The 12,255-nt window shown below is 44.1% G+C and overlaps 1 protein-coding gene across 5 annotated transcripts in view; it reads right to left on the bottom strand.

The window, feature by feature from the left end:
• Nucleotides 1–838: 838 nt before the first annotated feature.
• mtcl1 (microtubule crosslinking factor 1) overlaps nt 839–12,255 on the bottom strand; it is a 68,999-nt gene continuing 57,582 nt past the window's right edge. For 2 of the 5 annotated variants that reach the window (XM_084007365.1, XM_084007366.1), the window contains 4 exons: nt 10,467–10,811; nt 10,167–10,243; nt 8,113–9,673; nt 839–2,049 (listed from right to left, as the gene is read on the bottom strand). In XM_084007365.1, coding sequence (XP_083863491.1) covers nt 1,846–2,049; nt 8,113–9,673; nt 10,167–10,243; nt 10,467–10,811 — 2,187 coding nt within the window. In that variant the 3' untranslated portion in view covers nt 839–1,845. Of the gene's footprint in view, nt 2,050–5,882; nt 5,941–7,889; nt 7,915–8,112; nt 9,674–10,166; nt 10,244–10,466; nt 10,812–12,255 lie in introns of those variants that run through there. The other 3 variants (XM_084007367.1, XM_084007368.1, XM_084007369.1) reach the window with 3 other exon arrangements.

Genomic DNA, 12,255 nt, shown 5'->3' with positions numbered 1-12,255 from the left:
TGTATGTGTCTCCTCTGACCCACTGTAATCCTGTGGTCTGCACTGTAATCCACACACACGCGCACACACACACACACACACACACACACACACACACACACACACACACACACACACACACACACAAAATCGCTCTCTGCCAAGATCACAGAGTCAGGTCTAATGAAAGAGCGTATAATCTATCATGAAACATGACCAACAAAAACAGACTGTGTACAAGAAGCGGTCACTGTGACATCACCCATTGGTTTGTGGACGACGTTTTGAAGCCAAGTGGCGGTCACCATCTTGTTTTTTGGAAGCAGAAGTATGTGACAATAGGGAGGAGGCGTGGTTTGCAAGGTACAAATTGGGATGCTAATTTTGGCTAGCGAAAAACAGGCTTACAACATAATGTGCCTGAAAAAATGATCATCAACTGAAAGCTAAACAATGTGGTGGTAGCATCGCCATGGTAGCATCGCCGTGGTAGCTCAAAGCAGCCACATTTTAACATAATTAAAAGGGGTGAGTTGTATAAAAATCTGTACATTTGTGAGGAACGTGGAAATTAGCTTTAGAGAGCGAAACAAATTTTTTGTACTATGCTGTTAAACAACTTTTAACATGGGGGTCTATGGGGACTGACTCGCTTTTGGAACCTCAAGTGGCCACAAAAGGAACTGCAGCTTTCATCATTTTTCAGCCATGGAGGTTATCACTTGATACAAACACACAGGAGGATTTCTTGTAAATACACATTCATGTTTATTACCATTTAGTATTTACATAAGACTATAGATCATTAGAGTTTTTTTTTAACATAGACATTTCATTTAAAACATTCTTTGCCCCCCCCCACAATCTCTTTATCTTGTCAAAAGAAAAAGTAATCCATATCCAATAGTAACAACTGTACAAAGACAGCCTGGCAGGTACAATAATTCACTTAAAAATTCTTCTTATTTAAGACAATGCAAATCTTGTGACAACAAAAACGACAGCTCAAGAGTTCCCATCACGACAACTTTTTTCTTTCTCCTCCCTCAGGGGAGCCGAGTGATCACAATGACTGGAGCTCATATGTACATGCACTAAAGTGCTAGTGTTCAAAAGGCATGCAAATATTTGACTGATATTTGTACAACTGCCTTTCCAAGTATGCATAAAGTTATTCGGTATGTTGTCAACCACCATCTACATGTCGACAGGGCCAAACATTCATCCCCACCGAAAAATAAATATATTAGCATCAGAAATGACATCATGTGTCTCCGCTTCAGACCCGATGAAGCAGAAGTAGTTCTTTGTTTGCTTGTGTTGTCTTCTCCTTGAAACTAAACAGAAAAGTCAAGCTTCAAAGGCTGGCAACAAAAACCCAGAAGGTACGCGCTTATTGAAAAATAGTTGAAACATGAGTTGATGAATGATAATGTAAAAAAAAAAGAGAAGAAAAATGTAAACAGATAAGAAAAAAATGGTGTAAACTTCATACAAAAGCAACATCTGACCTATTTGTGACACATACATATACACTATATATGCATGTGTGTGTATACGTACATATATATATAAACACACACACACATACATGTGGGGTGTGACTCAAGTGTGTGCAGGCACCTCCTATGGAAATGTATTTTTTTTGTTGTTGATGATATTACAGTACATTCCAGGTTCTTCCAAAAAGAAGTTCTGGTTCCTCGATGGTCAGCTGGTGCTACTAGGTGGATCCCGACCCCTCCTCTTCAGGCTCCATCTGTTGGGAGTCTCTAGATTTGTGGGAGGGGGGGTGGGGGTTGGTTTCTGAGGTACTGGGTCTGTTAGGCTGAGGTGGAGGAGGGTGAGAGGAGGTAGAGGACGGCCTCACCCTGGCTCCTCGTCCTCCAGGATGGTCTTCCGGTGTCCAGGCGGCGGAAAGGTGAACCTCCTCTTCGTGCCCTCGCTCCACTTGGGGGAGGAGGAGGGGGAGCGGGCGGCCCAGCGTGAGGGGGGGCGGCGGTTGGCCGGGCGGGCCGGTCTCAGGAAGCAGGAGTCCAGGGGCGGAGCCACCGGAGAGCGAGGCAGGTCCTGCCAATGACAAGGAGCTGTCAGTGAGGGGGGGTTGGGGGGGCTGAAGAAAGAAGTAGTGAACAGGGTTTAAACCGAGAAACATAAATGAAAGAAAGAGAAGAAGGGTGAGAGGGGTGAAGATGTATAAATCATGTTTACAATAAACAATTTCCCAAAAAAGGACAAAATGTGTCAAAAAGAATATGGTATGTCCTTTTATAAGGAACCTTTGTTTCTAATCACTAGTCTCCTTATGAATGTTCTATTGTATTGTATGGGACAAGCGTTTAGAGACAGCTTTAAATTGATGCTGATAGCCAATATGAAGTGATGATGAGCAACAAAACCAACTCTGAAACTGAAGTATGAACCAATAAAATCCACTCGCATTCTAAGCTCTCATCTAACTGGGTCGTACCATCCGCTCAGGTAATCGTGGGGTCCGCTAAACATTGTGCAAACCATATGTAACCAGATTATTCTGGTTTGGTTTAGAATACATAAACACGGATGTCTCAAATCAGCGAAAGTCCTGTGTTTAAAGTAACTCAACCCACATGTTCATAGATTTAATGTTATATTGTCAATACACAGTGTTTATAACCCTCATAATTTATGTCCTAATATGTGTGTAGGGTGTTCACACCCATATGTCAAGATGAAAAAAATAAGACTGCGTATGCATGTCTGCTGTACACAAATATTAATGGTGATGACAATTAAAAGATTGTGAAAGTGAGGAAAAAAAGAGTGTAATAAGAAGATAGAATGATGTCAGAGTGTGATTGGTGAATGATCACAACCGGGACATCACACCACTGGCCTCATTTATAAATAGCTCATCTCTAGGCGTTAGATTTCAGTTGAAGGTTGGGACACATCGAGCCCATAAAAGTAACAATCTGCTAAAATGACACGGCAGTGAGGCTGCGGTGGCGTGAGAGGATGAACTGGAGGAAATAATAAGTCTGATGAAAAGACAGACCCACCGGCGTGCGATGTGCTACACAAACCGCAGCCCTGATGAACCGGCGGATGGAGGCAGATCCATCCATCAATAAATAATTTGTTGATGAATACGGATTGTGTGTACACACACACACACCGGAAACACAGAGAAGCCGTTGTTTCGTGAGGGTGGCTCGCGGGTTCATACAAGATTTCCTATGAGATCCTAATAAATCAGATCACATGACGCCACAGATCCGGCACCAGTGATGTCAACAGGAAGTCAGCGCACAGGAGCGGCTGCCGAAGACAGTGACGTGAACAGCTTCACATCAACTCAAACTTCTCAGTCGATGCTTCGACCATAAAGGAGAAATCCACCGTAAAACACTTTGACACTGTTAAAACGGATCATGTGATGAGTGTGTGTTTTTTGTCACCATGGAAACGTAGCCAAATGTAGACTGCAGCTAAAATATTCTTCTCTCACACACAGAGAATTACCAAATTCTCATTATCCTTTTCAGAATATTGATGTTTTACAAGTTTGACTCCCTGAAAGCTCTAATAAATGTGTTTTAGCAGACTCAACTCACAAAACTTCTTCTAAGCACTTGAACTCATCATCAAGGACAGTTATTATCTTTTTTTATTTTGATTCCTCTCCAGGAAAACTCTTTGCTTCAGCCACCCACCACACTGAAACCCATAAAGCTGCATTTTTGTTTTTCAAAAGTATTTTGCATAATGTAGGAGATAATTAACTGAACTGCAAGTAGGTGTTTGGAGTGAGGAACTGCATCATATGATGACATATCATCTAACAGCTTTTCAAGAGTATCTGACGGTGGATTTGACCTTTAAGCATGCACAACGGACCAGAGTAAGTAGTTAATATCCACCAGGCATCAAACACAACGTCTGCCAGGTGACACAACACAGAAAGTGATGAGTGTTAGCAACGGTCTTCTTCGGTTAATCTTTGGAGGACTTGTTAGTGCGAGAGGAAAGGGCTAGTGGTGAACTGTAAGAGGGAAGAGCTGTATGGACAAAAGGGTGGAAGAAAGGAAAACACCACAAGAAAACAGTTACAGTCCATGAAGTTGCACATGTGGTGACAAAAAGAAGATCACCTAGTAGAAACACAGTGTTAGAATAAAGCAGATATTATATTACAACCTTCGCTGAGGAATGTGTGAAACAAGCAAAAGAGGCATCTTTTGTTTCGTCATGTTTACCAGGTCACATGTTATATGATCTTCAAGACACAATGTGAAGACTCTTTGAATCCCATGGACTGAGGATGCTTTAAAGGACCATAAAGGCGGTTTTGCAGGAACGCCAAATCATATAGGTTTATTATTACCGCCAAAACTACATTTCACATCTTCTCTGTGTGTCACACTGCCACTAATCTGTGGGATTTAAAGTGCTCATGGGAAAAATCCCACATCAGAGTTATGATTACAAGACGCTCACATTATTGTTATTAAAATAATGACGTTCACTTGTTGTGAAGAACCAGCCTGGATCAGCCAATGTTAGTGGCCTATGTTAGCTAGTAATGAACATTTACAGGTCAGCTCAGGTAACTCATATCTGGTTAATATCAACGTTAGCTTTAATTGTTTTTATCAGGTGGCTAGCCAGTATTTGAGTTATCCAGAAGGACTGACCATTGTTACATAAAGGCCCATTATTCTAAAACCAAAAAGAAAACAGAAAAACGTCCCATTGGATCGAAAGTCAATTTGTCCAACGGACCATTATCACAAAAACAAAAGCCCATTAATTCGAAGGCCCATTCCTCTGATCATACCCTCTCTCCTTGCAACAAATCAAAGCACACGCCTAATTTCTTTATGCAGAATGACCTCACCAGAACTTCTCTTCCTACTATGGTGAAGGCATGACCCACCATGATCAGATTGGCTGGTACTTAGGTTGGGTTTGGGCACGAGGAGTGAGATTGGTTTGGATTAGGTTAAAAATTATCAGGGGAAAGCCAATGGGAGGTAGAGAAGTGTCGGTCATGCCTTCACCATAACAGGGAAAAAAGGTTTGCATGTGGCAACCGGGACGTTGATGACATCATTCTGTATAATAATTAGCCATGTGCTTCTGTTTGTTGCAGGGAGAGACTCTGAGCATAATGAACGATTGGGCTTTTGGCCAAATGGGACATTTTTCGGACAATTGTAGTTTTGGAATAACAGGCTGATGGAATAAATTACCCAACATTTGTCCACATATTATTTTTTTAAATGTTTTAAAATTTAAATTGTGTGCAACAGTCAGTTTCTGAGTTAGGTTAATGGTATCAAATTATTGTGTCATGGGTCGTTAGCTAGCAGTCAGCTGGTCTTACACCTGCTGGCTAATTTTATAAATTTTTTTTAAATGTTGAATTTCCTGTATCATGACCAGAAAAGCGAATGAGTGAGCTTAAATCAACATATAGTAGTTGACTTTAACGTTGATTTTCATTACATATTAGCAGAAAGATTTATGTAAATAAAACATATTCTCAAAATGTATGGTATGACACTGGGAAACAGTAGATATGATTTATGTGGTTAATGGACTAACTCATGCAAAAAAACACCTTTATGGTCCTTTAAAAACAAGAAACAAAACAGATGGTCCTTAACAAAGAAACTGCGCATGCGTGCATTAACACCAAGTTACAGATGCATGGTCGTCGCACAACTTTTGACACCACTCCGATGGCTTCACACACTGTCACTCTGCCGTCCTGTGAAGCATGCATTGATGAAGAGGGTGAGGAGTAGGGGGAGGAGGGGTGGGGTCTGCAGGGTGTGAGGTGAGAGGAGGTCCGTGTGGGGTGGTGAAACCCACCGCCAACAGTTCGTAGAGGAAGAGGAGGAGGAAGAGGAACTTACATCACGGAGACAAGCAGAGTTAGAGTCCCCAAGGAGTTGTTAGTATGACAGTGTGGTTCTGGATCAGAGCACAGCGGACAGGGAGGAGGAGGAGGAGGAGGAGGAGGGAGAGATAAAGCCCAGAAGGGAGGAGAGAGGGGTAGAGGAGGAGGAGGAGGAGGGAAGATAGAGCGGGAAATGTTAATTGGTAAAATCGGTCAAAGAGGAAGTCAGATAAGTCTGGCATATCAAAGGCAGAGAGGCTCAGCAGAAGAAAATAAGGTGGCTGATTTCAGTTTGCCGACCGGACAGAAAGCAAAGTAAACACACACCCATTCACTTTAGACCTGGAAGAAACACAACGTGGACGTCGACCTTCATGTAGATACGCACAGGTGAGAGGTCATAGCATTCAATATGAGCCGCTCCAAATAAACCAAACTGGGGTTGGATGATGTGACGATATACAACACGATAAAGGTGATAGTCACTACCAGGAGAGATTTGTCCTTCACTACAACGCTGAGACGTCAATTTATCAAATGGTCGATATACAGAAAATTACAAATCGACACTAACTTTGATAATCATTCTTCATTTATTCAAGCAAATACGCCAAACATTTGCTGATTTCAGCTTCTCAAGTATGAGGCCCTTCTGCTTTTATACCGTATCACTTATTATTAACGTTACTGAAAGCGATGGCTGTGGGAAATTCTGATGGGTCGCATTTTTTTTGGGACGATTCATTGATTTTGAGCAAAAATTCAATGTTTCACCTTTATTGTATTTTTTTTTAGAAAATATACATTTGAAATGGTTTGAATGTGGATGTTTTGATTATATTTCCTTTAGAGATAAAACAATTCATGGATTGACAGAAAACTAGAGGATAACAATTATGATAACTGATCAATTTGCTGCTTTTCTGTTTTATATATCGCCCAATATAATTCAGTTACACCAAACAAGCAATTTGAAGACACCACGTTGAGCTCTAAAATGTGTATTTTTAATTTTTTTTATATATTTCGTAGGTAATTAATTGAAAATTAAATCGCAGTAAACAAACGGTGAACTTATATTTCCAGCAAATTCAATGTTTCACGACACACATAGCTATCGCATTATTGCATTTGTTTCAAATACAAAAAATCAGCAATATATGATCCACATCCAGGTCTATATTATGATATTAACATGTTTCATGCACAAGTGCTGTCGCAATCCATTATTGCCTTCCATCATGCACCGAAGGCATCGCTTGAATGACCGCAGGAAACACACACATGCTGCTATCATCATCCATAAAATCACATATCGGACTCTGATCGTACTCTGTTCTGCATATCAGTGAGCAGCAGCCACTGAATCCTTCGCATTAGTGATACATATTAATCAGCATATGTGGGATTATGTTTTTTGCTCAGAGCTCATGTTATGGTTTATAATACTCAGTGCGTCTTTCCCTACATTGTTTTAATGTACAGTTTTAATACAACATGCCCTACTTTTCTGAAATGTTAATCTGTCGACTGAAGCGCGCCTGTAAATACAGTAAACTCAATGCATTTTTTTTTTTACTGTTTTGTCATTTAAACCGGACAGATGGTTGTCTGTCATTTTTTTCCCCGCAGGTCAGCTGAATGGGTGGTGGAGGGCCTGACCGACGTGATCTCATTCAGTAAACAAAAAGCTGTCCTTGGTTGATTTTGGTATCGGGGAAATCAAATAACATACTGGTTTGATTGGGGAGTTGCTGGTTACGATCATATGTTTAACCGTGATCTCACTCAGACACACTCATTACCGCGAGATCATTCATTTGACTTCTCGAGTTAGCCGACACGTGAATCGGGTTTTTACGGTCGGCCCTCGGTTTTAAAATCAAAGCACAGAAATAATAGACAGACTACAAGAAAAGTCACTACAGTGAAGAAGAATAAGAAGAGACCTTAAAGGTCGTCTACATACAGCCATGAAGGAAAGTTCAGTATTTTTGAAGAGGGTCAAATATTTTGACATTACCATTGCATCATTCAGGGCTTTCCATCTGAGAAAAAAGCAACATTTTAGTGACATGATAACGTAGTTGTTAAGCTTTTTCTCTGATTAACCACAGGTGCCTTAAAGTTTGTCTTCAACCATTACAAGGAAACATCCAAAGTCATAAATATTTTTGCGTGATAAAACATGGCCCCCAGATCAAATGAATGATGAAGCGATGGATCCAGTGCGCCTGTATATTTACCTCCATACATCCAGACTGTCTGTCTGAGTCGGCCTGCCTGCTGCTGTGGCTGCTCTGTCCTCCGGCCTGCAGCCGCCTCTCCTCTCTAACGCTCTGCTCCTGCAGCTTCTTATTAAGGATGCGGGCGGTGTTTTCGGCCAGCGTGTAGCCCGGCGGGGCCGACAGGTCCTGACGTATGCTCACCAACTCTGGGTTCTTGTCCCCCTGCGTCTCCACTATCAGCTGCACTGGGCTGGGCGAGCGCCCCCGAGTGACGCGCAGGCACTCGCCCCTGGGGTCCGTGGCGAGGGGCCCGTGAGCGGGGCTGGGCTCGCCGGTGGGCGGAGGGGTGGGGCGAGAGCGACTGGGGGACTTGTTGAACTTCTGCAAGGCTTCGTAGGCCACGGGGGTGTGGTCGATGATGTTGAAGAGGCTGGAGAGGCCGTCGTTGATGGTGGTGTGGACGGGGCTGTCGCGAGTGGTGGTGGAGCGGGCCCACGCCGACTCGCTGTTGCCCTTCTGCGGCGTGGTGGGGGTGGGGGCGCGACTGGCGGTGGGTACCTCCGCCTTGTTGGATGAGGACAGCTTGCGCTGAAGCTTGGGCGAGCCGTACTTTGGCGAGCAGCAGGGTCGCTCGAACTTGCTCTGGATGACGGGGGAGTACTGCACCTTCCTCAGGCTGCGTGACGGGGAGGATATGGGCGTGCCGCCACCTTTTGGGGTGAGGCAGCGGTGGGGGCTGCTGGTCAGGTTCCTCAACAGGTCCGTTTGTAGACCAACGCTGATGGTCTGAGTGGTCTGGGTGCCCCGCGTGGTGAACCCGTTGGTCTGGCAGGCGCTGTCCCGGACGGCGGGCCCCGGCGGCGAACGGATGGCGTTTCTCACAGAGATGGCCACCTCCTTCATGTCGTCGCTCATGTTTCTGGAGAGCTGAAGCTCCAGAGAAGACGTGTAGCCCACAGTGGGGCAGATAGGAGACTGGCTAGGAGAAGTCCTCAACCCTCCACCGTCCAGGAGCCCACATGCCCACCTCCCAGTGCTGAACACCTCGTCGGACCCGCTGGCTCCCACCCCGGCCTCCTCTCCACCCCTGGCTTTGGTCCCTTTGGCGTACAGGAAGTCCGGGTCTTGGGCAGTAGGGCGCTCAGCTGCCCCAGATCTTGTGGGGCTGTGGAGCATGTGAACCCCATAGTGCTCCACTCCAACCGCTGCCGCCCCCGCTCCGTTGCCCCTCAGTGGGGACTTGTGGCAGTGCTCGGGGCTGCTCAGGGTGCTGGTGGTCACGGTGGCGCTGGTGGTGAGGAACCAGGAGGCAGGCTGGAATGGTTCGAGGAGAAGTTCTCCTCTCTTGGCCTCGGGGGGTTTGTCGGTCCACGCTTCCCGGGTGGGATCCGGCCCACAGGCAGACGATGGGAAGTCCCAGCCCTTATTGTTGAACTCCTCAATGTACTTGAGGTCGTCCGGAGAGAGAGGCGGGGTGACGTCGTCTTGGTCGGGATCACCGTGGCGAGTTTTGTCAGGAAGGAACGGCGAGCTGTCCATTAACCGCTGGAAGTCGCTCATGGAGCACACAGACTTGGCTCTGGACAGGAAACACAAATAACACACAAATTATCATCAACTTCAGCCAAGACACTGAATCCAAACCCCATGACCCAATCATGACCTCATCTCCTGAATATTCCTGCTGCAGAAAGCAAGTCCCAAATATACAAGTATGTTTTTTTGGAAATGCTCTATATTTTTCAACGTTTTAATACATTCTGAATTATTTAACAGCACAGTGAGCTCTATCACTTCCTTGGCATTACAAAATCTTTCACAGAAAAGTCACCAGGGGGAAACTCACTGTCACTTCAAGTAACAGTAAATAGACTCAACAGCCTTTCTCTCGAGGGATCGACGTGAATGTATGAGCAGCGAAAAAATGCTGCAAGAGGCTGAATAATCTGCAGCCAGTCAGACCAGATTTTTGGTAGTGTATATTTACTGTTGACACCTATTAAAATGCAGCAGCTTTTTACATACGTTTATTCATTGAAATGCTCTTTGAACTCAGTATGACTTGAAGTTACCTGAGCAGACTCCCACCGCCCATCTCATCGTCTGGGCTTGCAGGTTCAACCTCTCGCTCCGAAATCTCATTCAGGGCCTGAAGCACAACGGACACAATACATAAGCCTTCAGTGTAAGATGAACAGTAGTTTATTAAGATACATTTTTATCATTTGAAAACAGGAAAACCTTCTATAAAAACAAAAACACTGTATAAAACAAATAATAAACTAATTTCGATAGCATTTTAGCACCACTATCATTTTGTTTGGTTTGAAATGTTATTGCGATCAAATAAATTTGACTGATTGCTGTGTTACCTCCTTCATACAGGGGAACCTCTTCTCATTCTCCAGTCTGGAGGGCGGTGAGACCTCCAAGCCGCTGAGAGGGTCCAGAGACAGCGCATCCAGGAACAGGTTCTCCATGGGGCCCTTCAGCCTCATCGTGGCTCCCTGATCCTCCAGCATCGCCTCAGAGTCGGAGTGGGAGCGCATGGGAGGGCCAGCAGGGATGGGCGTGGACGTACAGGGGGAGCGTGGGGAGCGCGGCGACCGGGCGGCGTTGCAGGGACTGTCCTGAGGAGAGAACACACCCCTGTGGTCCGAGACGCCGTCTTTGCCGTCGATGCCCTCGCCCCGCCGGTTGTTCAGCTCTCTCTGCATCTGCAGACAGAAATGAGGTGATTAGTCAGAGAATTTACTGACTATTTCTTTTAAAGAACTAGACTGGAGTTTGAGCTCATTATATACAAGTTTTATTTTGGTTTGTTGAAATGATTATTCAGAAATGGGGTTTTCCTGCTTTACTTTTCCCTTTCCAACGGAGAACTGAAAAGATTTTGTGACTATCTGAGGTCTCTTCAGAACGTCTTGATAGATTACAGCCAGCCGAGCTGCCGATAATCTTTTCTTATTTAGTAAACGCATACCATAAACGAAAATGCTTTCTTGCTGCATTTTTGTATGGAAACTCAGTGTTGAGACATCCTTAAAGATCATCTTTGGCATTTCTGTACTGACTTTGCTTGTTACTTACAATAATACAGATACAGGAATATATCGGCGGATATATTGGATCGATTTATTAATTCATTTATTTCTGGTAGGGTCTTACATTTACAGTCTGCTTCCTCCGTGCAGTGGGAGGCTTTTGTCGCGTATGAACACCTTGCTGTCCTTTAATACAACAAACTGTATTCCTGGACTGTGACCCACTGACTGATCCACCTGCAACATTCGGGCTTAAGTGCCCTGCTTAAGGCTCGAGGTTAAAAAAGAACAACCGCAGCACTCATTCACTTCCAACCTGCCAGGCGGAGCAGTTCAGTTGGTGACCTGTGCTTTATAGTTTGCAGCATTATGCATCGCTGAATAATGCATCCCCGCTTCCTGCTCTGTGTCTCCAGATTCAGCGGTGCATCATCAGTTTTTTTCCCCCCCTGTGTTATTATTCCAGTCCCTGCTTTATATGTTAATGCTGGAACACTCGTATCATGTTAACCAGCTCATGTCTCATATCTGCGGCTCTGAACGCGACACACGAGTGAGGTGAGACGCTGCAGTTCGTCTAATTAAATCAACATAAAATATTCAGTAATCCTGAAAAGTAAAGTACCAAAGAACAGAGAAGATAATCCAACACAAACACACTCATACAAGGCTTCAGATCAGAGGTCTTCAACCTGGGGTTAAGGACCCCTAGGGGGTCCGCAGTGTTACTGCAGGGGGTCCCCAATATTATTTGATCCCAAAATGTTTTTCTTCCAAAAATTTAAAATACATATGGAGGACATAAGGAGTCCTGAGCCTTTGGGGTCCTGAAAACGTTGAAAACCTCTTCTTCAGATCATTATTGTGTTGTTTTTACAGTTTGATCCTAAATAGAAGATATACAGTATCGTCAATGATATTAAACAGAGACAGTTGTCAGAAAACTGATTTGAAGTCAATAGCAACTACTATAAATCCCTCCATCTTCTGACACTTCATAAACTTAACAATTATTCTATTAATCGGAAAAATATAACACACATAACCATTAGTTGCATTGTGAGGGGTTTTTCAAGTACTTTCAGGGCTTCATCTTGGTTTAAAGGTTGAAATGAAA

This window comes from Eutrigla gurnardus (genome assembly GCF_963514095.1).
Source record: "Eutrigla gurnardus genome assembly, chromosome: 4".
NCBI lineage: Eukaryota > Metazoa > Chordata > Actinopteri > Perciformes > Triglidae > Eutrigla > Eutrigla gurnardus.
This window is presented reverse-complemented; position numbering and strand designations above follow the sequence as displayed.